The 26,312-nt window shown below is 46.6% G+C and overlaps 1 protein-coding gene across 3 annotated transcripts in view; it reads right to left on the bottom strand.

Annotated features, from left to right (window-relative positions):
- Positions 1 to 23,310, bottom strand: part of TUBGCP3 (tubulin gamma complex component 3) — a 60,238-nt gene extending 36,928 nt beyond the window's left edge. For all 3 annotated transcript variants that reach the window (XM_082675961.1, XM_082675962.1, XM_082675963.1), the window contains exons 1-11: positions 23,202 to 23,310; positions 15,887 to 15,994; positions 12,718 to 12,785; positions 9,619 to 9,696; positions 8,158 to 8,375; positions 6,221 to 6,393; positions 5,331 to 5,449; positions 4,573 to 4,698; positions 2,756 to 2,824; positions 2,258 to 2,390; positions 142 to 308 (exon numbers count right to left, since the gene is read on the bottom strand). In XM_082675961.1, the coding sequence (XP_082532087.1) occupies positions 142 to 308; positions 2,258 to 2,390; positions 2,756 to 2,824; positions 4,573 to 4,698; positions 5,331 to 5,449; positions 6,221 to 6,393; positions 8,158 to 8,375; positions 9,619 to 9,696; positions 12,718 to 12,785; positions 15,887 to 15,994; positions 23,202 to 23,277 (1,335 nt within the window). In that variant the 5' untranslated portion in view covers positions 23,278 to 23,310. The remainder of the gene's footprint in view (positions 1 to 141; positions 309 to 2,257; positions 2,391 to 2,755; positions 2,825 to 4,572; positions 4,699 to 5,330; positions 5,450 to 6,220; positions 6,394 to 8,157; positions 8,376 to 9,618; positions 9,697 to 12,717; positions 12,786 to 15,886; positions 15,995 to 23,201) is intronic.
- Positions 23,311 to 26,312: the final 3,002 nt, after the last annotated feature.

The following is a 26,312-nucleotide window of genomic DNA, read 5'->3' as shown; positions in this document are numbered from 1 at the left end:
CTGAGGCAAAGCAGGCCAGGCAGGCCAATGAGGTGCGGTGGCGCCGCCGTGAGGAGGAAATCGTTTCTGGAAAAAATCAAGAAAGGGTAACTGCTCCCACGCTCCTCAAAGCCGCGCCTGAGAAGGGGCCGCGTCCCTTACTTCGTGGTACGTGTCCTCGAGCTCGCCGTCGTAGATCCACCGGTAAAGGAAGCTCAGGACGGGGTGCGACACCAGGCTGAGGATGTGCTGCACCAGGGACCTCATGGAGGGGTCCCCCGTCTTGGTGTAGGCGTGGACGGCTGAAGCCAGCTCACCTCCCTTCCTTCCTGGGGACACAGCAAAACATCCACGTGGACACTCACGGCAGAAACCAACAACTGAACACTACCGCAAACGGCCAAGTCGGAGATGAAGCGTGGCTGCTCTCTCAGTACCGTCCGGACGCAGACGCAGCGGCCAGCACGTGACGGACCAGGAGCCCAGAGGCCGAGGTTCTCCCTGGGCTTCACGTGAGTCAGAGCCTTCACGTGACTCTCCACGACCTCTATGGAAAACGCGACTCGAGATACGACCGAGAACACGATTCTTCACCTTCTCCTGACTGAGACCCACATCCAGACTCACACTTCGTACCGCAACCCAGTACACAAATAGGCATATATAGAAAACAAGAGTTTTACAAACAACACTTACACTTTAAGGTTTTCTGTTTTTTCCTTTTTAAGGAAAAAGATTTTCTTATTTTTTCCTTTTTCTCTTTTGGTAATAATACACTGGTCTCAACTCATTAAACTGATGTCATAACCCATTAACTAACTGGTGGCCCTACAGTTTGAAAACATGGCCCTGTGTTAATAGTGCCCGGTGTCCCAGGAGCACAACTCAGCATAAAATACTGGGAGTGGCAAAAACCAGATCCAACAGTATAAGCACACGAAGAGTTTCCCATGTGAATAATTCTGGAGTTCATTAGATTGCAGAAAGTTTTTTTTTTTTTAACAGCTTTATTGGACTATAATTTCTTTACAATGGTGTGTTAGTTCCTGCTGTATAACAAAGTGAATCAGCTATACACATACATATATCCCCACAGCCCCCCCCCTTGCGTCTCCCTCCCTCCCACCCTCCCCATCCCACCCCTCCAGGTGGTCACAAAGCACCGAGCTGATCCCCTGTGCTATGCGGCTGCTTCCCACTAGCCATCTATTTCACATTTGGGAGTGTATATACGTCCATGCCACTCCCTCACTGTGTCCCAGCTCACCCTTCCCCCCCCGTGTCCTCACGTCCATTCTCTCTACGTCTGCGTCTTCCGATTGCAGACAGATTTTAAGGGAAGGACTGATGTACTCTGACTTTAGTGAGATCCCTCTTGGCATGTGTGCACAAACAGAGCCAGAGCCAGTTGGCAGGTTATGAGGACAGGGCATGAAGAAGGCCCGGAGCGGGGACCCCAGCGCCCCAGGGAGGGCAAAGCCTGGGGGCCTAGGGAGGAGCTGGAGGCGCCAGGACCGAGAAAGGATGGGGGTCGGCAGGAAGACAGTTGGGGGGCTGCCGGTAGCTGGAGAGAAAGGAGGCATTTACTCACTGTATTCGACTTCTTTCTTCTTTTGAGGAAGGTGCCCCCCACACCGTGCCCTTGGAGTCAGTGGCCCCGAGAACCATCCCGCGGGAGGGGGGCAGCACACACGCAGCCAGGAGGGCAGGGTGGTCACCAGCCCCCACATCTCACCTGGCCCTCCCACCCCGAGGGGGCAGGGATCCCCAGTGCCCACGGTTACAGATGAGGAGAGACAAAGGGCTTCCTGGCCAAGGGAGCACACACAGTGAGAAAGATGCTGAGAAGCAACTAGAAACACAGGCTGAGAGCCCAGGGGAGGCCCCACCCAGACGCGCAAACAAGGGAACTTGTGACGCAGCTGCTGAGCCCAGACGTGGGCCAGAACCTGGGGGTGAGTGAAGCGCTAGGAGAGGCTGCTAATTGAAAGACGAATAAAAGAGGAACAGAGATAAGCAGCTGGAACACCGTGGGCCAGAGGAAAAGGCGAAATCTCTGAAAACTAGACCCCGCCCCCTTCCCCTCAAGGAAGTCCTGAGCCTCCAAAGCATAAACACTGGGCTATGAGGGCAGCTGGTTATTCTCCCTATAATTTCACGTCTATTAATTTGTATTTAATCAGCATCCTTCTGGCTGTTAAGCATACAAAAGGGGCAGGCACAAAAACAAACCTCAGTGACATTCCCTATAACCTGCTTTGAAATAAAGCAAAATGACCTTGGCAGTGGTCCACCAGCGCCGCCAGGGTCTTCAGTCTTATCTTGGGGTCGTACGTCCAAACCAGGAGACGCCGGAGCGTTAAGCTACTCTCAAGGCCCAAATTCACACCCTGATCATCTTCTAACTGTAGCTGAAAAACAGGAAAGACAGAATGTGTAAGTATAGGTCACCAAACAGGCCAAGCATGTCTTAATCCATGTGAAGTAGACACGGGGAAAGGATTATCCTCATAAAAATGAAACAGAAGGTCCCTCTGAGACAGCAACAGTTCCTTCAAGCTACAAAGGAGGTCTGTTTCAATGGCAGACAGGACCCTGAAAATTAGCAATGAACTGGCTCTAGGACACACTGAAACTTCACAGATATCCAATCCTTCCCAACAGGATTATCAGATTTTTATCTTTCAAAAGTAATATATGAAGAAACTTAAAAGTTCTGTACAGTGGCATTTCCTAACACTTCAAATCCTGAAGAAATTAAAAATGAGGTATTTACCTGGGAATGTAGAACAGACAGTAAGCGGTAGTATTCTTTGAGCTCCTGGTGCAACGCAGCACAAAAGCTCTGTGGAGAAAGGACGGAGCACAATTAAAGTAGGACACGGTCACTGCACACGACGGTCACTACACCGCAACACACGGGGACCTCGCAGGACGACGCCTTGAGACAAAGTTCGGGTGTCCACGAAACGAAAGTCTGCTTCTGTCCACAGTCCCCACGCAGGTGTACCCACCACGATATACGCATCTAATAGCATCCGGAAAGGGCTGTCCCTCAGCATGAGCTTTGCAGGAGGGAAGTGGAGAAACACAGTGCATTTTTCATAAGCTAAAGGGCATTCACTTTAGACACTGATGCTTTATTTTCGGATTACGTCCCTTCTAATTTTTTTTCATTGAAGTATAGTTGATTTACAATATTCTGTTAGTTTCAGGTGTACAGCAAAGTGATTCGGTTATACCTATATATGTATACATCTATATTCTTTTTTTTGGACTCTTTTCTGTTATAGCTTATTACAGGATACTGAATATAGTTCCCGGTGCTATACAGCAGGTCCTTGTTGTTTACCTATTTTATATACACACAGTACCGTGTATCTGCTAATTCCAAACTCCTAACTTATCCCTCCCACCACCTTCCCTTTGGTAACCACGAGTATGTCCTCTGTGTCCTTGAGAAACCTGTCTGTCCTTCGCAGGTTCTGTCGCAGGCTCTCCTCCTGCAAATCCCTAGGCTTAGGCCCAGAGTTCATTCCAGAGGAACAGGAGTATGTGAAGGTCCTTCTGATACCTTTTCAGAATTTAAGATTGAAAAGGTACAAGGCAGTTTTTAATAATGTGGATGGTACAACTCCCCTCACCAAAATGGGGGGAACTGGCATGGAGTTGCCAATTTAAAAATATCACTAGTGCAGCACGTTAGAGAACATAAAAGAAACATTAAGTGTCTATCAACAGATGACTGGATAAAGAAGATGTGGTGTGGGTGTGTGTGTGCGCGTACATATACAAACACACACACACACACACACACACACACACATGCAATGGAATATTACTCAGCTATAAAAAAGAATGAAATAATGCCACTTGCAGAAGCATGGATGGACCTAGAGATTACCATACAAAGTGAAGTAAGTCAGCCAAAGACAAATATCATATGATACCACTTCAATGTGGAATCTAAAAATAATACAAATGAACCTATTTACAAAACAGAAACAGACTCACAGACAGAAAACAAACGTATGGTTACCAAAGGAGAAAGAGAAGGAAGGGAGGGAGGGATAAATTGGGAGTATGGGATTACAGATGCACACTACTATAGTGAAATAGAGAAACAGGAATTTACTGTATAGCACAGGCAACGATATTCAATATTTGTAACTACAATGGAAGGTAATAAAAATACATACATATATACGTATAACCAAATCACTCTGATATACACCTGAAACACAACACTGTAAATCAACTATCCTTCAATTAAAAAAAGGTTTTTTTAATTGAGAGAATCAAGTCAAAGGGAAAATACACTAAAATATGTAAAGTGACTCATACATGGTCAGTGTTCCTAAGTATTCATTAAACATTTTTAAAAATCGCTATATTTGATTATCTTTGTCACTATCCACTATGTTTTCTCTTTTCTTGAGTTGACCATGACTGACACAGTCCATTTTCAAACCTTCTTTATGTAAAAAGAACCCTCTTCAGAATGACTTTCTTATAAGATTCTAAGGAGATTAAGCATTTCCCGAGGTGAATGTCACCCCAAAACCCCACGTGTCTCCGTAACAAAGAACATACCTGGCCTACAAGTCCAAATGAACGGTCTAGGCTCCTCTGGTCAGTGTATTTTCTGATTTTATTATGTAACCATCCCAACTCAGCAAGTCTGACTGTCGTATCCCTCAAAGATTTATTTAGGTTTGCCTAAAAAGTAAATATATCCAGAGTTTAAAATAAAAAAATTTTAACACTAGGATTTTAATTATTATTATTGTTTTAACCATTTGTACTTTTATAATTCTTAGGCTTCTACATAAGAAACTTAAAGATAACTAATACACCATCACTCAAGTGAAAGCAGTGAGACTCTAGGGAACAAGAAGCGTCACAGAGCAGGCAGAGAAGTAAGACACCTCTGAGCAAGTGTTAGGCCTGGGTCCCACCGCCCCAGGAGTGACTGGCCGGGGTGCCGGCGTGGCAGGGACAGTCTGTGACATCAGTGGCCTCATGACTCGGCTAAGAGTTGCAAAAGGACAGAGGGTCAACAAGAAGGACTGTGGGAAAGGCAGGTTCTGGAAGACAGAAGCAAAGATGCCAGGATACTTGGCCGTCAGGTAACTCGGGCACCACCGCCACAGGAGGAAAGGGGGCAACGCGCTGAGGATCAAACCAGGGCGCAAACCAGGGTTCCGTGGTGCAGGCTGACCAGGACGCCCGAATCTGCACGCCAGCCCTCGTGACCCTAGTGCTGCCTCACAAACCAACCGTGCCTGCCTGGTCCTGATGCCATCTGTCTTGACTTCTGAACACTTCAGACGGGGTTTCAGTGACTGTACCTTTCCCTCCACTTTGTAACAGTTGTCAGCGTTGCTCATCTTGACATTTCTGCCGTCTATGCCCTGGAAGACGTACAGAATATCTCTGACTAGGGCTGCCTCGGCAACTTCCACAGCACCTGTAACACGGTTTTTACAAGGTGAAATAAATCGCACAACACAATTCGCTCCAGGTAATATATTTGCAACCAGAACAAAATTTAAAAACTAAATAAATGAGTTTAAGATGAGAAAGAATATGAAGTTATAAGAAAAAAGGATTTCCTGAAAATGATATGGAGATCCTATAATTTCTCTTCCAAAAGTCTTTTAAAAAGACGAAGCAGTATGTGGGAGTTTAACATATGATCAAGGAGCAGCACAAATCAATCACAAAAGGATGGATAATTATTTCACACGACATTTAGAAAACTGGCTACACAGCAAGCACGCAAACCTGGTTCCATCTCCATCACCATGACGAAAGCAGTTAACACAGCAGAAACGGATTTATGATTTCCACAAACCTTGGAACAAAAGCTAACTCAGAATTTAGGTGTTACCCAATGTCATGACAAGAGGCAAAGCCCACAGATCCAAGGTCTCAGTGGGAGGAGACACAGCGAGAGCCCAGTAGGGTCAGGCTCCCACTCCAGGCTGCAGTTGTGGCGATAATGGTCTATAAATATCGGATTGCAGCAAACCGGGCCTATCGTCACTGGGGAAGGGAGAGCAGACCCAGGAAAGCACTCAGCAAGGACCTGAGGGGTGGGCGGCTCTGGGGAGGCACAGTCAGGGTGACAGGGTGACAAAGCCAGCCTGGAGGACTGAGGCTCCTGAACCCCGTCACCAGACCGAGAAACCAGGCCAAGGCTGTGAGCGTTTAAAACAAGGGGTGCATCCCTACTCACCACCTGCATCCCCTTCTCTCCGTGGCCTCGTCACATTGCGAGAAACAGCGCTGGGGACACCTTTCGAGGTAGTGGTTTGTAAAGAAGGCTGGTTTGCAGTTAAAGTCCATGCAAGACGTGAGCTCAGCTGCTGTCGAAGACAATCTCCCACGCCCGGAGCTGGGTGAGACTGTCTGAAAGAGGAAGGGACCGTCTGTGTCTTCAAATGCCCAGCTCTTCGTGGAGGACACTGAGACAGCCGAAGACACACCACCACCGCGCCCCCGTGTCCCAGCGACGACGCCCACGGCCTCCTGGGCTCCCGCAGTGGCTCTCGGGCTCTTCCTGCCACCTCCACAGACTTCTCAACACACAAGTCACAACCTACTGGACTTTTCTTTACAAATACATAACACACACCACCCAGCTAAAACCACTTTGAGATTCACTACTGGTTTTACCCTGAAAGTTAACATCTTTCATCCAGTCAACATTCGTTGAGTTAAAAAAATCTGAAACGCTGTCCCCCTTCCGTCCTCCCTGTCCCTCAGTCTTCACAGCACTTGATACGAAAAGAAATGTCGTAATCCGCAATTAGTTTTAAAAATGCACAAACATAAAATACAAGGCAAAGGCACCTCCAAGGTCAAGACAGCTTCTAATAATTTGGAGAACATGTCAAAGCTGCTCCCTGAAGATGCAGGAAGCTGACAGCTGATTTCTAATGACATGTTTTGACAACCGCAACAAAAATAGCGCTTCCTGGGACCGCAAAATACAGAAACGAGGATCTCAGTGGCACTACTGCTTCCAAGTGGTGAGCTCTGGTTTTAACTGGTCGAGTAAGAGAGGAAAGAAAAACCTGAAATGGCCCTGACTTTTCCCTATTTTTGACGGGGGGGAAAAGTCATCAACAACACTAAATTAAAACTATGTTTTTGAATAGTCCTAAATTTAAGAAAAAATTCTAAAAGACCACTTCAGTTCAAAGTTGTCTATACAGCTTTTTCGATATCATGACACTAATTATTTCAAATACTTATTTTAAAGGTGAAAATATGAACATCTGTTTATTCTTTTAGCCAGAATATGAGTTTAAGATGAAATTTGGGGATGTATTGTGCTGTCTTTCTAAAATACTAGACTCCATTTATTCCACACGTGTGGTACACACATTCTATCTTCTGATAACTTTAACAAAATCTGATTAAGTCGCACAGTGACTTATAACTGTATTGCGCTCATGTGGAAAACGTCATTTGATGGTAAATCCTTGGTCACTGTTCTCCTGGAAAAATACCCACTTTCTGACATTTTAGAGCACAGTCTACGTTAATGGGATTTCTAGGAACGTGTATGGAAAAACACGCAGGAGAGCAACGTTCCAAGTCCATTCCGGCACTGGCGCTCGCTTTATTCTCAGCCATGAGCTCTGCGTGTAACCGGACGCGACAGCACGTTGATATAAAAGCACCGTAAGGTGCCATACTCCTCAGTCTGAAGATCTCAGCGCTTGAGGACGAGACAGCTTTATCTTATGTTCCTGACATCTTAAATAACTGAGGAAGAGAACAGCACACCTGTGAAGGCGACAACATGCACTGAGAGAAGTATGAGAGCCCAGCAAGAGCCTGTCGCTCAGTTACGGCCAGAGAGGGCTCTGCACGCCGTCGCGTGAGCGGGCCCCCTGCTATAACGGGCCTGTGCCTTAACAGGCGGGAGTCGGCCCAAACCCTTCACAGTCAGCTAGGACTAAACGCGGGAAGAGCTCCCGTCTGAAACGGAGGGAGTGCTTGGAAGGGAACATCCTAGATAAAGCACCTCAGACCCGGCGCCTAGAACATCCCTGGCACATACGAGGCTCTGGAGGTCGTTTCGGTGAAGACGAAATGCCTGATTAAAGGCTGAGCACGCCCCACTCCTACTGTGTGAGGACTCCCGCGCGCGAGCTGGGTTACCCTGGGAGGAGAGGCTGAGGCGTCGGGGTCGGGCCGCTGAGGGCGCACACGCCGATGCTGCTGACGCCGCTGCTGCCCAGGCTGCCAGAGCTCTGGGCCGGCGGGACGCTGCGGTCCTGGTAGTTCAGGGGCAGGGTCTGAGGCCTGGCGTAGTAGTAGGGCGTGGAGTGAGCGTCTCGGGGTAGCGCTTGAGCAAACAACGTGGCATAGCTAGAAACCTGAAAATAAAAGGCGGCACGAATATGGGTACGAAATTACAGAACGCTTTCCCACACCCGCAAAGATAATTTACATTCAGACTTTGGTTCTATTTTTGTAACTGGATTTTGTGCAGGCAGACCTCAGAGACATTGTGGGTTCAGTTCCAGACCACCGCAATAAAAGGAGTAGTGACACAAAGCAAGTCACACGAATTTTCTGGCTTCCCAGTGCATATAAGAGTTATGTGTACACTATACTGTAGTCTATTGAGTATGCAATAGCATTTTGTCTAAAAAGCAATATACACACCTTAATTGAAAAATACCTTATTGCTTAAAAATGCTAACCATCGTCTGACAATGTAAAGTTGCCACACACCTTCAACTTGTAAAAAATGCAGTATCTGAGAAGCACAATAAAACGAGATGTGCCTGTATTTATTAAACGATAAATCAGTTATTATAGTTTTGAAATATGCCTGAACTGATAAAGTTCTGGAAAGTTTTCTGAATCTCAAAACTCCCACATGGTCTGATAACTAAACACTTTACTCAGAAACCAAGCAAACTGAAACTCAAATAATTACTCAAATATTTTTAGAAGTCTGGCATTATTATGCAATGAAAGAATGCTCATTACTCAGACTAAGGCTTTAAAGGTCAATATGACTCTTTCACCCTCATTCTTCAACTCTCTAAACACTCAAATTTCTGTGGTCGAGCATCTTATTACACCAGACTCTCTGGGACTCTGGGCGGCGGCCCAATAGCTCTTTCAAACACCACACGGGTCAAAAACTGAACCCACTGACAACAAACTTTTCATGGTATAAGAGTAATTAATGTTCATCATGATATCTGAAAGCCCAAGAAAACGCTAAAAGGTCTTCTAACCCAAAGAATAATGAAGCTGTGCTAATATTAATAACTTCACAGAATAAAAATCTGAAAACTGATAGTTTATACTCTATTTAACCAGACATTGTTATATTTGAAGTAATAACATGATTCTCAAGAAACATCTTAAGGAAACACAGCACACTGACTAAAAATGCCCTTAAAAACAAAACAAAAAGAAAGAAAGAAAAAGAAATCTCTTGACCCTCGTGACTGCCCAGAAAACTATACAAAATTTTTTTGCTTTTCTCCTACTATTTTCTTAAGTATGGAAGCCAATTCCTATCAAAATTTGGTGTAACTGTCCCAGCAAAAGACACTGTGCTTTAAACAGGCGTCGAGCTGTGAAAACAGAGCCTCTCACCTTGTTAGGCTGCTTGCGCGGATCTTCACTAAGGCTTAGCAAGAGGTAGAGAATTGACCATTTATTTTTCAAAACTCCCTGTTTAGAAAGAAAACAGTAAAAGAACAACTTTGTACTAGTTCCCAATTTTATCTTCCTCTCTCCTAAATTACCCTTATTTCCAAAATAGAAAAGCATTTTAAAATTCACCTGGTAACATCAAACCTAAATTTGTCGATTTTTCAGGCACTACCACAGTGCTATCCATGAGAAGGCAAGAGAACGTTCTCAGGAGGTCAAGACCCTTGGAACATTTAACCCCCTGAAATCTAACTCCAAAGTCCCAATGCGAACATTTTTTCAATTACCCTATTCCTGTCTAACGGTATTTCCTCCGGGAAATAATTCTTATAATAACCAACTTCCAAAACACAGTGATTATAAGAATAATACCATCACAAAATGTGTGAATGCTTTCCCCGCCTTAAGTCCAATTTAAGCCATAAAAAAAGAGTATTAGGAAAAAAGAAAATAATTCCGAAGTACAAGACGTAGGTCTCGGCATCATGCACTCTTGGGAAATTCAAGGTTCTGAAGCACTTAGGTGTCAGGATAACTACCCCTAGGTTTCTATGCAAGGTAATCATACGATTTCATTAATTTCCAAACATGTATCACTCCCCCCGATTCACAACCGTTAACAGCAAGCAGCCCGCCCTCGACACATTTTACCCCAAATTTACAGTGCATTCCACTCTATTCCTGTGTTCCTACCTTTCCTATGCATAGGCTAGAAACTATAAACACTTTATTTACAAAACAAATTATGGGACGGTTACTCACGTTGCACAAGTTCTTCATTATATGTATAAAATATTCCTAGAAAGTTTCTTTAAAGAATAAGCTCATTCCAGGTATTTAATTGATTCACACAGAATTTTTCAGAAACAGCCAACTTCCCAGCTGGGACAACAGCAAGGAAGAAAGAGGCCAGCCCTGACCGAGGCCTCAGCCCAGTGGTAAGCAGACATTCGGGCATACACTTTGGTATCATGAACTACCCTTCCAGACACAGGAGGATCGCTCAGTGGTCCAGGCTCACAAAAGGACCCCCCGAGGAGACATGCATCTCTCAGAAACAGAGACGTGTGTCCCTGCAGCGCGGCAGGAGGGGCTCACTCTTCCCTACCCTGCCTGTTCCAGAGGAAGCCAACCAGAAGCAAGGGAGCCTAGGGGCTGCGATCCACACCCGTCAGCACCCCGGAGCCCGAAGCAGCAGAAAGGGGGAGAGAACAGAGCTGGTGGGACCACCAGAATCAACAACTCCAGCAGCACACACGTTTCAGATGATTCTAAACCACTTCAGACCCTGCTGTCTTAGACTTTGAAACTGAAAGGACCTCAATTCACACATAAAACGTTAAACGCTGCGCACACCCTGAATTCTAAATGTGGAAGCGCGTATCAGGGCCCCGTAAGCCCTAGAGGAGCATGGGAACAAGCGTTGCGCGCGCAGTTACTTTGAGCGGCGCGCACCCCGGCCCACCCCTCCCGAGGCCCCGGCTCCTCTCGCACAGCCCCGCTTCCCGCCCCCACCCCCCGCCGCCCCTCCTCGTCTTCAGCTCTGCCCCGCCCGCCATGGTCCAGCTTCTAGCCCAGGACACCCTGCCCACACCTCTGCTCCCTGACTCCTGCCTGGGGTCTAAAGACACAATGGCAAACGGTAAAGGGCCCCTCGGACCTGCCCTGGTGCCCACGGGCACACTGCTGGAAGGCCCTGACGGGTGGGAGGGAGGACCAAACACCGACCACGGCTGTGGTTCCAAAGAAGCGGACGTTTCAGCAACAAGAAGGGACGGCTCCCGCCGCTCGCTAACGTCTTCCACCACGCTTCAGCCTCCAGCCCTAGGAAGCCGGCTACTATGTAAAACATCGCCGCTTTAGGAATAAGCATTTGGTGTTCCAAACTGAACTGTGGGAAACAGCCATTTAAATTAGAAACGTCTTAAATATGTTTTCACCTAATGGCCAGTGTTAACAGACATAACAGCTCTTACTGATGAAATCTCCCTTTGGGGATCTCAGGAAGGCGAATCAGCATTTCGGGAATGTGACATCTGATAAGCAGATCTTGGTAATATTCAATGCACAAGTGAAATTGTTTTTAAAAATAGAGAAAGATTAAGAAAACCAAATAATACAGCAGTTTGAAACTACCTGCCTGGAAACGACTGTACAAAAAAGGTTCCTCTTTTTCTTTGGATTTTATAATTTAATGTTAGATTATATTCATATTGAAAGGTTTTTTTTTTAATCATATCTCTTGCAAGGTCATTTCTTAACTTCATAAATATCATCAAAGATGGAAAAACATACTTAAAGCAGTGAATCCAAGTAAATCCAATTGAATTAAGGAATCAAAATGGTCAGCACATAAGGTTAGGCTTCTTTTTAGGGGCACAACAGACGAACAGAGAGGAAGACTTGAAAGAAGCACGAGTGCTACCACTGGCAGCGTCAGGCACCGCTCCGTGATGTCACCATCGTGAGACTAACCCGGGATTTTTGAGCAAAGCAGTAAACTTCTCAGGATTTCACTCTCTTCTCTGTAAGAGAAGGGAGACGGCTACCTAGCTGTCCAGCTTCCTTTATAGTCTGAATCACAAAAATCTCCCCCTAGGATTGTTAGTTTACTGGAGTAAAGGCCAGCAGAGTCTTTTATAAAAATAACAGGTAACAGCAGGTTAACATTCACAGTAACAGCAGGAATTGCACCTGATGAACAATGAGATGCACCAACAAGCTAAGCCTCTGCTGTCGTGTGTAGACAAGTCAGAGCTTCTGCTGACGTGCTTCCTCCCAGGGACGTAACTAAGGCTTCGGTGACACGCTCACTGCCCAGGAAGTCTGATCGCTTTCTCACTGCAGCTTCATTCATCTTTATAAGCAATTTCACATTCAACCCAGCTAGAAGCTACTTCTAACACCGAACGTCTTTGAAAAGCAAACACTATCTAGAGTTGAAAGCCACTACCCAACACAGAGAAGGTGACCACGTGCTCCCAGCCACACTGACTGCCTCGCCCACGGCAGAGCAGCTTTCAGACACGTGCGTGATACCTGTGAGTGAAGTTTCCTGTGGAGTTCTGAAAATAATGCAGCATCTGCTTCTCTTCTCTGTCGGGTAACTGGAAAGTCAGAAAATGAGCATGTTAATGACACACACCAAAGTTTACTCTTATGATACTATTTCACCATTCACAGTAATGGATAACTCTGACGTCTGCAACGAATCTTGAGCTTAAGAATCAAAATAACCAGGCAACGTCACTTCAACTCCATAAATTTCGTCAGGTCACTGGATCTGAGATTTGTAAAATATGGACAAAATTAGGCTGGAATCAAAGAGTTTATGTGAAAATTAGCTAAAGTAACAGAAATGATGGGATTTTTTTAGATCCTATCTATAAATAGTAACAAGCCGCCCAGTGAGGCAAAGTACCACGAGTTCAGCTAGTTAATAAAGGCCACCTGGAGGGAGGGATGGGAAGTGAAAACATCTCTGGGATCCTAACTGCAAAAGGCAATAACAGAGAAGTACCCCATTCATGACAGTGTGACTTAAAACCACACCTTCTAAGCTTTTTTGTTAATATACACGCAATGCTTCATCTTGCTTTGGTGTAAGATATAATAGTCAGTTACTGTTTCAAAATCGAAATTGAAACAGCCAAGGGGCTAATCTTCACCCAGGAATTCGTTCCATGCCTGCGTGTCCCCAGGGCTCACGGCCACAGCACATTCTCTAGAAGCCAAGGGAACCAACGAGAAGCTCACTCGCCGCTCGGCTCCATGAAGGAGGACGTGGGCCTGGGAAGAGACGCTCACCCACATCCAGCACGCTGCACGCACCGCCTGTGCACAGATGCCTCTCCGAGGAATCCCGCTACAGCCGAGAGAGAAGCACCGCCCTCAGAAGCTGGCTCACGGGAATCCACGTCTATTCACCCCAGCGTAGCAGGACTGCTTTCTTACAATCTCATCAGCCAAGCTCACTTAGTTTAAATGCTCGAATTCTCCTCTAGAAAGACAATGACCGACTTGACAGCCAGTACCTTTTCACATTCATCACCTAGGAAAGGGTCCCCGCATCATGTACTGACCGTATGGCCCAGCATGTCTCGCATGGACATGCCAGAGGTCGCTTCACCCTGATCAAGCGGCACCTCCAAGTCTCCCTGTGCAGAACGGCAGCGCCCTCTTTAAAATGCACTATTACAAAACGCATTCAACAGAATGAATGCAGCTAAAAATTCAATATAATTTACTTTTACATGTTATTTCTACAGAATGGGACTAATGCTAACTCAGATATAAAAGTCACAGGACAATAAAATATAGTAAGTGATATTAATAAAAATGAACACAGAATATTCACCCCAAAAATGATGTTTTATCTAATGGACTGCTAAATAAAGCAAAACAAGCCTGGAGTTACCATGTACCTCACTTACCAATGTGAAAAATGAAGACACCGACAGGTGTGAAATTTTGTCACACACGAGTTTTGCGATTTGTGCCAATATGAGACATACCAGCATTTTATAGAAAATTTTATAGAAAATGGCAAGTTAGCATTTCTGTGCTATTCTAGACGGCAGAACTACCATAACTCAGCTAATCTAATTCACCAAAAACAATCACCAAATTTCAAAAATATTAAAATGCAAAAACTAAGTCTAAGAATGAATGAAAGATGACAGACCACTGGTGACCACTCCATGCACCACCACTGACACCTCAACCACAGCTGGGCCACGTCAGGGATGGGGACTCGGGCTGGAGGCCCAGGGGCAGCCGCGGACACCAGGTGATAATGGGCAGAAGAGACGCACCGCATCTACACAGCAAGCCTCATTTCAAGGGTACAGAGACAACACAGAACAACAAACTGCACACGGTTACAGCTTTCTTCTTAAAAAAGGACCCTTCAGGACCCACCCAACAACGTGGCTGCCAGTCCTGTAACTGAGGACAAACTATCTTCAGCTACTCCAAGGATGTGCAGTGCTCTCACCAGCGGGCCTGGATCTGTACCTCCATAAAGGGCATGGTCTGTTAAATGCAGTACCCAATAGTTGGGGTTCCCACTAATAATCTAAAACGTAACAATCATCAGGGATCAAGAAGCGAGTACAATGTTCTCAGGCTCAGTTTTACAGACAAGAAAGGAAAATAGTCTCTACAGTATGCTAAATAGTCCGTCCCCCCCACCTTACACAGTACCTACATGCCAGGTCACCCCAAGATCTGAATCATCCCAGCCCTGCACTGCTCACCGAGCCTCCCCCAGACCAAGCCGCTCACACGCCAGGGCCTCAACCCTACCCCCGGCTGCCACACCACCCAGCTCAGGTACCCAGCTCTGAAACAGGACATCCACCCAGAGCCCTGGCCAAACAGTTAATAATTCAACAGCTGAGGCAGGAAACGGTGCCGTGAGGAGCTACCTCCGAGAAGGTGGCGTTAACACTTGCGACAGCCCGTTTCACCTGGGCGGCTTGAAAGCCGGGCCTGCAGGGAGAACGCACCTGCTTTCTTAGGTGCCAGGCTGCTGCTTAGGTGGCTGGGGCCAGGCTCTTGAGTCTGGAGAACTGTGAGGAAAGGGGACCCAGCCCCTGGGGAAGAACAGGGGACAGGGGCGGCTCTCACAGGTGGGCCCTGGTGCTCAGAGCCCCTCCCTCAGATACTGCTGGGACGCACAGTCGGGGGCTAATACGTGGAAAGCTTCCTTTTCTAAGGTAACAAACACTGTGTATGAAAGCTTTCAGGACCATCTCAGAATTAAAACATTCAACAGTAAGCTCTAAAGGACTGCGAGTTACTCACTGAGTTGTTCTAACTGCCAAGATAATACCCTCTGTTATCTGGTCAAAGGGTGCATAAGATTAAATACTTATGTTATCACAAGATAAGCAGCAAGTTATATGAAGTGCTTTTATCTTTCTCACATTCTTAACCCAGGTTATGTTGTTATAATAGTATTTAAAACAACCCCCTTCCACTATGTTCTTGTCCTTATTTTTAATATATATTTTTATATATTTGTAATAGTACCTATAATTAAAATGTGCTTGGGAACTACATATATACATACAAAGAAATACATATATATATAAAGAGATACACAAGTATATATCTCTGTGTGTGTGAGTGTGTGTGTGTATAAACTTAAGCTTTGACAAGTTTAAGAATGCAACACATGATAACACTTAAGAAGAATACGTACGTTCTTTCTTGATTTTTTCAGCTACTAGAAATTCATCTCTTTCAACAGTTGGGGCAAAGTTGCTGCCAATAACTCGCACGGCATACTGGAACTGCTGGGCCACGTCGGCTGAAAGGCAAATAAAAGGATGCAAGTTACCACCATCACATTACGTTGTGATCCCCTGAAGCTCCAGTTCAACACAGTGCACTGGGCATGTGCATCTACCGTCCACCTTCCCCAGGGCTTAACTGAGAGGACGGAAGAGCCACAGAGAGGCAGAATGAATGACTAAATGAGCAGAATGACAGTTTTACAGACAAAGTGAGGGAGACAGCAACACAAAGTCTGACAACTCCTAGGAGACAGAAAACAGACTGGACTGATAAACATAAAAAAAGGAGCAGGAAAAGCGCCAGCCCAAACCATGGCACCTGCTCAGCAGAGCCTACGAGGAGCCAGGGCTCACGTGCACACACACACCAGGACTGGCCGCGAGCAACCAAAACGGGCAATAACGTATGAACCATGTGTGCACTTCCAGGTAAAGAGGGTGGCTTAAACACAGACACGTGCCTCCACGCCCTTCAAAAACCCCATGAAACTGAGAAAGGGGGATCTTGTTTTTTCTAAGGCATAAACCTACAAGAGCAAAGAAAACAAGGCAGATCAGTAAACCCTGCTGACTCGACTTCTAAAAGTGGATCCCACTATGATCACTCCATAGCCACTAGCCCATCTCAACAAGTCTCCTGAGTAGCTGGTGACCTACTCCTCCTTTTGCCCCTGGAGTGAATTACCCACACGCAGTCAGGCTGATCCCGAGGAAGGCTACAACACTGGGCCCCTTGCCACCTGCCACCTCTCCTGGCCCAGCTCACGACACACCAGCCATGCTCTGCGGTCCTGCCCTTCCTTGAGGACGCCTCACTCACGTCCAGCTGAGAACCCTGACACACCCTCCCCCACCTAGCTCCTCAGACCGCCTTCCCACCTCCAGCACACGTACACACGCACACACGCACACATGTACACACACACACGCACGTGCAGAGTCTTCCTTAAACACCACTGCACCACAACACAGAAGGTGAGTGTATACATGGGGGAAAGGAGCAAACAGAAGTAACTCACACTGTTTCTGTGGAGTCACAGGATTAGAGGGGAGACCTTCTTCCTCACGTTTTCCCACTTTAAAAATTTTCTACACCAAGTATACATTAATTTTATAAATATTAAGTGTCACTGAACATCACTTATTTAAAAAGAGTGTTTGTATAACTATTTTAGTTAAAAATTATTTTTAGATTACCATGATCCTGAGTTCTACAAACAACAGTTCATTAGCAACATACTTGAGGACATTACAGAAAAATCCCCACTCTGAAAGTTTCATAAACTTTTGAATTTTCTCCCACCCAAAATTCAAACCTCCTCAGTACCAGACACCCTCCTCTTCCTTGTCTTCACATCTTCTCCACGCCTCTGTACGTCTACCACATCCCTCCCGCCTCTGCAGCCACACTGCAGTTTCCCTATCTGCCTGCCAGCCAAGTTTCCAGTCTATCTTTCTTGTTGATGATAGAGTATTTGAAAAACCCATCCGCTATTTCTTAAACCGAATCCACCTATCTTGTGCTTCAAAGGTGGACGCACAGAATCCAGACCGTGAAGGAAGTCAGCAGAGGCAGTTATTCTCTCTTTAATAGTGACTATCATCAAAGATTACAATGCAAAGTGTCAAACAATGCCAACCACAAATTTCTCCTTTAACACCCCCAAAACAGCATTCAATTTTTAAAGTATACGTAAACTCAATCAGTAGTTCAATGAATAATTGCAAAGCACCTACTACGTGCCAAACAGTACAGGCCCTAAGAATAGAATAGACAAGAAATAGTGGCTAACAAGGCAGCCTTTGTGAGAATACAAAAGAATGAGGCCAATAATACACAAGGTAATCAGACTGTGACAAGAGCTACTAAGAAATAGGACATTACGACGGCAAATAACAGGGAAGACGTCGTGACACAGGCTGGCTACGCAAGGCCCCTCCGAGGAAGCGACCTTTAAGACAGGCAGGAGCCTGCCAGGTGAAAAGCCAGAGACCCAGGTGGAAAGGACACAGTAGTGGGATTCAGGGCTACTCAGGACACTGTTCCTCAAGGAGGCCAATGACTGGATTCTAAAATCCAAATCATCAAAGCCAAACGCACTCCATCAAGAGTCCCAGACAAGGAGGCCCACACAGCAGCTCTGTGATGACCCGGCTTAACCCAAGACTAAAAATAGGAGTATTCAAATTTTGGACCACAGAGTACCGGAGCACTCTCGCCTCCAATCTGCTCTGGGTATGTGCCAGGGGTGGGCGGTTTTCAGGAGCGGGGAAGGGGAGGTACACCCCCCGCCAAGCCTCCCACGGCATTTCTGTGAGAAGCAGTGGCACCAGTGAATTCAACTATATGCTGCCTGACGAGTGCCAGAGAGCCGCTGCAGTGCTGCTGACACACACACTTCCAGCCAAGCAGGTGAGAGGCCACCCCACAGGCAGGGCCCCGGCTTTCCCGCCTCTACTCAGCGGCAGGAGCAGGAATGAGTGAGTTCAAGACAAGACGCTCCAGGATCAGAGGCCTGGGCTCCCGGCGTGGCCCTGCCCGCCGCAGCCGGAGGACAGAGGGCCGGTACTTCACCTCTCCAGGTCTCAGGGACCTCGGCTCTAAAACGAGGCCACTAGGAACCACTGCCACCTCCCAGAGGGCGCGCAGAGCATCTGGCACACAGCAAGGACTCAACAAACGTTAGCTACCTTTCTTATTATTAACCTGAAAATGTCATTTAAATGTACGTTTTGTCTAGCACAGCCATCAAAACTACAACTCAACACAGCACCCTTAGTTTTTAACTTTAAGCAAGATAATGGGGTCTTCATCCTGTAGGTTACAGACAGGCAACAAAATCAGCCTTCAATAGAAATGACCCTCTGGCTGCAGGGTGGGAGAGAAACTGGGAGGAGGTGCAAAGCCAGGGCCGCGACACCGTGGGACCACAGGATCTCAATCCGACACGCGAAGGCCCAGAGAGCACGCAGGTGTGGGCCCAGGAGGTTTCAGATGGAAGACAGCTGCCTCTGCATCCTGAAAGGGTTATTATCCACACGTTCAGGTAAAAGACAACCACTGAACTTCAAGGTGCACAAAAATAAGCGAGTCCCCAGGAATTACAAAAACTCTACAGTCGTGTGCTTCCCAGAGATTCAGAAAGTGACGGAGGACAAACTGTCCAAGTCGTAAGTTCCTGCCTTCCTGCACCTCTTCTACCTGTGGGCTTGTGCGCACGTGACATTGCTTTCGTAAAGGACAGGCCAACAGGTCAGTAACCTGAACCAGCAATCCCCACCCCAGACACAGGTCGGAATGACTGTGTTCCAGACGCCAAGCTCCAACAGACACCGCCAGGACCAGTATCTCTGGAGATGGGGCCCACAATATTAGTTGTGAATAAGTGCCACATTTAGAGAATTCAAAGTGAAAAGACGTAACACTGCATACAGTAAAGTCTTCCCCCTCCACTACTGTCTGGCCACCAGCTCCTCTCCCGAAAGCAGCCAGTGTTACCAGGTTCTCGTGAGATCACAGATGACTCTGATCACAGTGCTGGTTGAAAAGCAACGCTCTAAACAAAACCAAAATAAAAACCATTGCTCTAGCTTGTGGTTCTCAAACTTTTTGGTCTCAAGGCCCCTTTACACTTTTAAGATTGAGGACCCCTAAAAGTCTTTTATTTATGTGGGTTACATCAATCTATACTTACTGTATTAGAAACATAAACCATGATCATTTTTAAATACTAATTCATTTTAAAATAGCAATAATAAACCATTAAGTACAATTTTCAAATGAAGCCTAAACCTTTAAAATTTCAATATACACATTAATAAACATTTAGAGTACATTTTAACATACACATAATAAGGGTTTTTTCCCACATAATATGTTTTGATGTATATTTAATACACATTGATTTTCCCAAGGTAAAGACTACACTTTGTTTGGAACTTCACCAAGAACTCTTCACAATTTTCAAAAATCATAAACCCCACAGCAACACCACTTGTGGTCCACAAACCAAGACGACATCCTTTCCCTGCCTGCACCATGGCTCACGCTGCCCTCACGTGGCCGTTCCCAGTCAGGGCCATCGTCTGACCTCAGTATGTGGGCTACTGTAGTCCTACCTAAGCGTTTGTGCTAAAACACTTACCTAACAAAAACTCCTGTATTTCTTCTTAATCTCTAGTTTGAAAGAGGATTACAAAGTATGAAAAGGAATGTGGCCTCTGGCAGAGCTGAAACACTATAACATCAAGTACATTGTTTCCAAAGACAGAAATAATGACTATCCAAAGATATAATAATGAGTAAAATGTTCTCCAGGAGAGGCTCAAGGATGTGGAGAGAGAATTCTCCTCTCACTGACTGGCACTGTGTGTTTCAAACAAATTCACAAGTGTTATAAGCTGGAAAAGGGGGGAAATAATGGTTATACTAACTTCATAAAAGTGTCAAGCATCATTATAGCTAGGTGCTTTGCTTCTGAAGGTCCCTTGAAGCTAACTACAAATTAAAAAAAAAACTTTATGAAAAACTGATTCATATGAAATTCACATTAAAAGTAACAAGTGTCTATTATGCCTCAATTTCACAGTATTAAAAAAGCAATATTATAAAAGCATAAGGCCAATTGTTTGTAAGCTCACTAGAAAATGTAGTTAATCAAACGTTCTACTAAGTTAACAGATAAAATACCCACCAATGAAAAGAAAAATTTTTTTAAATCTCAAACACTGTAAAGGCAGCAATAACATTGCTCCTTTGTTCACTAAGGAAGAATAAATTAAAACAGACCAAGGCAAGCTATTAAAGACATATATTCTTCAGTAAGTAGTAGCATAATTTGGAATTACGAAAACAACTGTTTGGCAATCCTAGCTGTCCAGAACAGAATAAAGAGAGCATTGTTTTAGTGGACTTTATGATATATTTTACTCTGAGAGGACCCCTCAGGATCTCACAGACAGCTTATTTACTTTTTTTTTCCTTCCAGTTTTATTGAGATATGACTGACATGCATCACCGTATAAGTTTAAGGTGTACGGGAGCCAATTTACTCTTAATTTAGACACAATTCTACACGGTGCAGAACTTTCTGAAAAGTTTTTCAACCTCCTGGAATGGGTGAAACTAAGTCAATCAAAAGGAGCCTCAAATGTTAAAAAAAAAATTTGAGAAACATGATGACACCTAGCAATGAATGAATGGTCTTCAAAGTCTAGTTGTGACAATGGAAACGGATGAATGTGTGGTTTATCCCCAGAGGAAAACTGAGGGCCCACGGGTGTAACGCAAACCCTGACTTTAACATGAGTGAATCATGACCGACATCAGTTCCCTGGTGTCTCCTATGATCAGGAACATCTAATCAGAAAGGCAACTCAGACACACACAGAAGAGCTGGAGATAAAACCAGAAAACAGCCAGGCCCCGCCCTCCTCAAGACCTTGGCACAGGTGTTCCAGGGCCCCTCCCTCTCTCCACCCAGGTCTCTGTTTAGGTATCCTCAGCTTTCCCTCAATATACCTTTACCCTGGGCTTCCCTGGTGGCACAGTGGTTAAGAATCCGCCTGCCAATGCAGGGGACACGGGTTTGATCACTGGTCCAGGAAGATCCCACATGCCATGGATCAACTAAGCCCATGCGCCACAACTACTAAGCCTGTGTTCTAGAGCCCATGAGCCACAACTACTGTGCCCACTGAAGCCCGTGAGCCACAACTACTGAGCTTGCACTCTAGAGCCCGTGAGCCACAACTACTGAGCCTGCGTGCTGCAACTACTGAAGCCCATGTGCCACAACTACTGAAGCCCGTGCTCTGCAACAAGAGAAGCCACTGCAATGAGAAGCACGTGCACCGTAACAAAGAGTAGCCCCGCTTGCAGGAATGAAGACCCAACGCAGCCAAAAATAAATGAATTTTTAAAAAAAGATTAAATCTAGTCTAATAACTTGTAAATTAAAAAAAAATCCCTTTACCCTACTTTATTTTTCATCACAGCACCACTAAACAACATTATAAGTTTACTGATTTTTTTTTAATAAGGAACGTTTCTTCCACTCTAACGATGAGAGAAAACCTTCTTGTTTTTAATTTTTATTTATTTAACTTTTTGGCTGCGCCACATGGTATGTGGGATCTTAGTTTCCCCGACCAGGGATCAAACCTGCGCCCCTGCATTGGAAGCATGAGTCTTAACCACTGCACCGCCAGGGAAGCCCCTAAGTTTACTGATTTTATCACATATCCTCCACTAGAATGTAGGATCTATGAGAGGAATTACCTGTCTGTCTACCTCTGCATCACCAGCGCCTAGCACAGTGCCTGGAGGTGGGGGGAGCCCAAAGATTTCTTAGATGAACAAAGAGAAAGAGTGAAACTTCAAAAACTGGAGCAAGAACCGTGTAAAGTCAGTGTCATTTAGCAGACTGACCAAATAAAATTCATCTTTTTGCTCCTAAGACCATCAAATAAATTATGTACGCTAATCATGAAAGGTCAAAATGTAGTCTCCATTCTTTAATTTTGTTTTAAGTCTCCCTGCAAAAACTGCACACTTTCTTTCCCACATTATGGTGCTCAAGGAGTAAGTAACCCAGTTGCTTCAATTACCCAAAAGATCCCTTCGTAGTGCATCCCCTCTTCCCCCCTCCCTCCCGCCAAAACAAACATCGAGAGACGACAAACTGTGCCGTGTTCTACGGTTCCAGAACTACACAATGGCTTGACCTACTGCACGGGACTGGTCTGGTAGCAGGACTCGCCATGTGAACCCTGCAGAAATGGTTTTACATCAAAAGCAACCAACCCTCAGCCCTTCGTCGAAGGAAAACGTGGCAGGTAACCGTCATAGGCACCTTTGCATGATCCTCAAATCCGCTCCTTTGCTAACGTTAAGGGGAAACTGTGTGGCTCCACCACCCGGACCCCCTCCGCGGCGTCGCCCCCGCGCAGTCACGGGCGTGTGACCCGGGCCAGCCCGCCGCACTCTCCATCCGGATAAGCACGGGAGCGCCCGCCGGGCCTTGCGGCCGGAGGAGGCGGACGCGCGGCGGCTGACCGTCCTCCGGGCTGCACCCCGGCACCGCGCCGGGCAGCGGTGACTCAGCCGCCCCGGGACCGGCCTCCTTCCCCCGCCCAGGGGGCTGCAGCGCCCGCAGGCCCGCCAGCCCCGACCCCGCCAGCCCCGGGGACGCCTCCCAGCCGCCCGGCCAGGCCCGCTACCTTCACTCCTGCCCAGGATCCGGCAGCACAGGTTCTGCAGCAGGACGTTCGGCGACTTCTGGTCCGGGGTCGCCATCCTAGCCCGGGGCTGCCCGCGGGGGCCCCGCGAAGCCCCGGCGCTCGCCCGCCCCGCCCCGAGCCTGGCGTGCTCCGGAGGCCCGGCCGCCCGCGTCCGCCCCGCGTCACGCGGGCTCCCGGGTCCCCCACAGGCTAAGGGCTCGCGGACAGCGCCGGCAAGAAGGGCGCCATTTTGACGGAACCCGCCGAAACGCGGGCCCCTCCCACAATGCCCCGCTTCTTCCGGGCGCTCGGGGCCGCAGGTGCGCCTGCCTAAGGGTTCCTCCCGACGACTGCGGCCCAGCCAGGAAACTTCCGGAACCAGGCGCCCCAGCCGCTGGTGCTCGGGGTGCTCAGACCCACAAACGTCCCCAGGTGTCCTCGAGGGTCAGGACGGCACCGACCCCCAGACGTCCTCAGCAGAGGTTCAGGACGGCCCCTGACCTGCTGTAAGAGTGGAGGGTGCCCTGCAGCGCTTTCACAGTCCATAATTTTTTTTAAAGGATCATTGGTTCTACTTACACTTTGGGTGGAGAAGTCTGTTTATAGAAGTACAAGGGTTTTATGATTTTCGACACGTGGCTGACCATCGACACCGGCCACATTGTCCAGCTTTTCATAAGAGTGCTGTTTGGCACCTCCCCACCCCCAGCCCCAGGTAACTAGTCAGTCAGACAAGAGCGAGAGAAGGGGGCAGGCTCGACCACCAAAATGTGTTACATGGTCACGTGTGGCTACCTGGGGAAAGGGGCTGGCTGATGGCAAGACTTGGGGAAATTAAGCAGCTGCTGCTGCGGTTAGGGGTAATGATGGCTACAGAGAGCTCAGGGTGGACTGTGCTGGGGTACATGCGGAAACCTAGGGTCCTTGCATTTCTAGCTAGAGGCTCAGGCATAGGCAGAACCAGAGGGCGTCTATAACAGCCCTAAAAGAAATCTCTTATTCTTGTACCTGCCAAGTCATCAGAACTGAGGACCAGACTCCAGTTATGATGCAAGTTCAACACACAGTCCTTCCAAGTCTCTCCTGTTAAGGGTGGATGGTTAATTGAGAAGAAGTGGACCCTGAGGTTTGAGATGGAGACGTTTGGGTAAAACGTGAAAACCCAGGTCACCTGAACCTTCTTAAACACAGCAGGAAACCCCTCCTCGTGTGTGTGTGTGTGTGTGTGTGCAGAGTCTGGCCTTTTCTCCATTTTCTGAAGAATCAGGTTGGCTCTTCTCAGCAGCAAGTGAAGCAGAATTCCAAAGGACTCAAGTCATCCTAAAGAAGGAGTGAAAGAGTGGACAGAGAAACAAAAAATCAAAGAGGACAACAGAAAACAAACTTTTGAAACAGTGTGCCTAAATCCAACCACTCTAATGATGGCAACAAGTGTTAATGGATGAAACGCTCCATTAAAAGGCCAAGATTGCCAGAATGAGTGAAGGAAAAAAGCAGGACCTAATTACAGGTTAAGACATATTTTAATATAAAAAGTTGGTAGACAGTAAATGGGTGGAGAAAAGATATACCAAGAAAACAGTGAGGATAGCAAGGCTGGAGTGGCCACATTAACATCAGGTGAAATAGACTCGGAGACGGGGAGTGTCCAGAGACAGAGAAGGACATCTCGTGCTGATAAAAGGGTCAGTTCCTTAGGAAGACACAACTGTAAATGCGCGTGTGCCTGATGACAGACCCTCAAAATACGTGAAGCCAGAGGGACTTCAGAGATGATGGGTGAGGATGCAAGCAACTCCTTTTCACCAAAAAAAAAAGCAGAAAACTGGACCAATTTGCCAAGATGAACCAAGCCAGGGCACTGGAAATCAACCAAAGATAGACCACAAATTGGAAAGCATTCAGTCTTGAAAAAATGATGGAGCTTCTAGGGAGAAAAATGTGCATCTGTGGTCTTCTTGCCAGGACTGCTCCAGTCCCCAACACACAGCTTGACCCAGGAGAGCCCTGGTACTCCCAGTGCACGGTGGCTGCCTGACCATCAGCTTTGGTCCCAGAAGAGGTGGGCTCAATTTGGGGCAGGAGGTGAAAAGCCATGGCTCACCAGCTAAAGGGGGCTTGGTAGGAAACGAACAGGGTGACACTCCAGCTACAGTAGCCCAAGGTTGGGGGCCTACTTGGTACAAGTGGCAGCCCCGCCAGGATTTTAATGCCGAGTGTGACTTTTGTCACCTTGACTAGCCATGGTGCCCAGATGTGTGGTCAAACATTGTTCTAGGTGTCTCTGCGAGTGTGTTTTGGGATGAGAGTAACATGTAAATGGTAGGCTTTGAGTAAAGCAGATTGCCCTCCGTAGCGTGGGTGGGCCTCACCCAATCAGTTGAAGGCCTGAATAGAACGAAAGACTGACCTTCCCCAAGGATGAGGGAGCTCTGCCAGCAGGCGGCCTTCAGACTCGAGGTGCAGCATCAGCTATTCCCTGGGTCTCCAGCTGACAGCTCACCCTGCAGATTGTGGAACTGCCATTCCCACACTCATGTGAGCCAATCCCTTAAAAGAACTCAATCTCTTTCCCTCACTCTAGATAGATGATAGTGTAGAATATAAAACAATAAAAAATTTTCATCCACTTAAAGAAAAAAAGAAATAAAAATGAACATAGAACAGGAGGGACAAGAGAAAACCTATTAAGATGGTATGTTGAAACCAAAGTAGCTCACAAATTACATTAAATATAAACGCACTAAGTCCACAGAGGTGAAGAACAATTCTACTCACATCCCATCGAGGCTGCAGTCTATTGACTGGATGTCTCACTGCTGGTGTGGACCTTGGTCAGCTGCCCTCCAGTGGTGTTCGTACAGTTACTCCTTTTCTCTTTCCTTTCTTGCTCTTTGGAAGAATGTCACTGTGCAGCCCACACCTAGGGAGTGGGTAGTTATGGTCCCCTTCCCTAAGTGTGGGGTACCTACACAGATTTATGTAAAATTTTTCTGCATGGAGATTTGTTTATTCTCCCCCATTTGCTTGTTTTTCAACAATTTACTTATATCAGTATGCATTTGTGGGTATTTATTTTTATACTTTGGGTCATAATCCAATAATGCATCA

The sequence above is a fragment of the Grampus griseus genome (assembly GCF_964374135.1).
Source record: "Grampus griseus genome assembly, chromosome: 18".
Lineage (NCBI taxonomy): Eukaryota > Metazoa > Chordata > Mammalia > Artiodactyla > Delphinidae > Grampus > Grampus griseus.
Note: the sequence above shows the minus strand (reverse complement) of the source record. Positions and strands in the feature narration are given on the sequence as shown.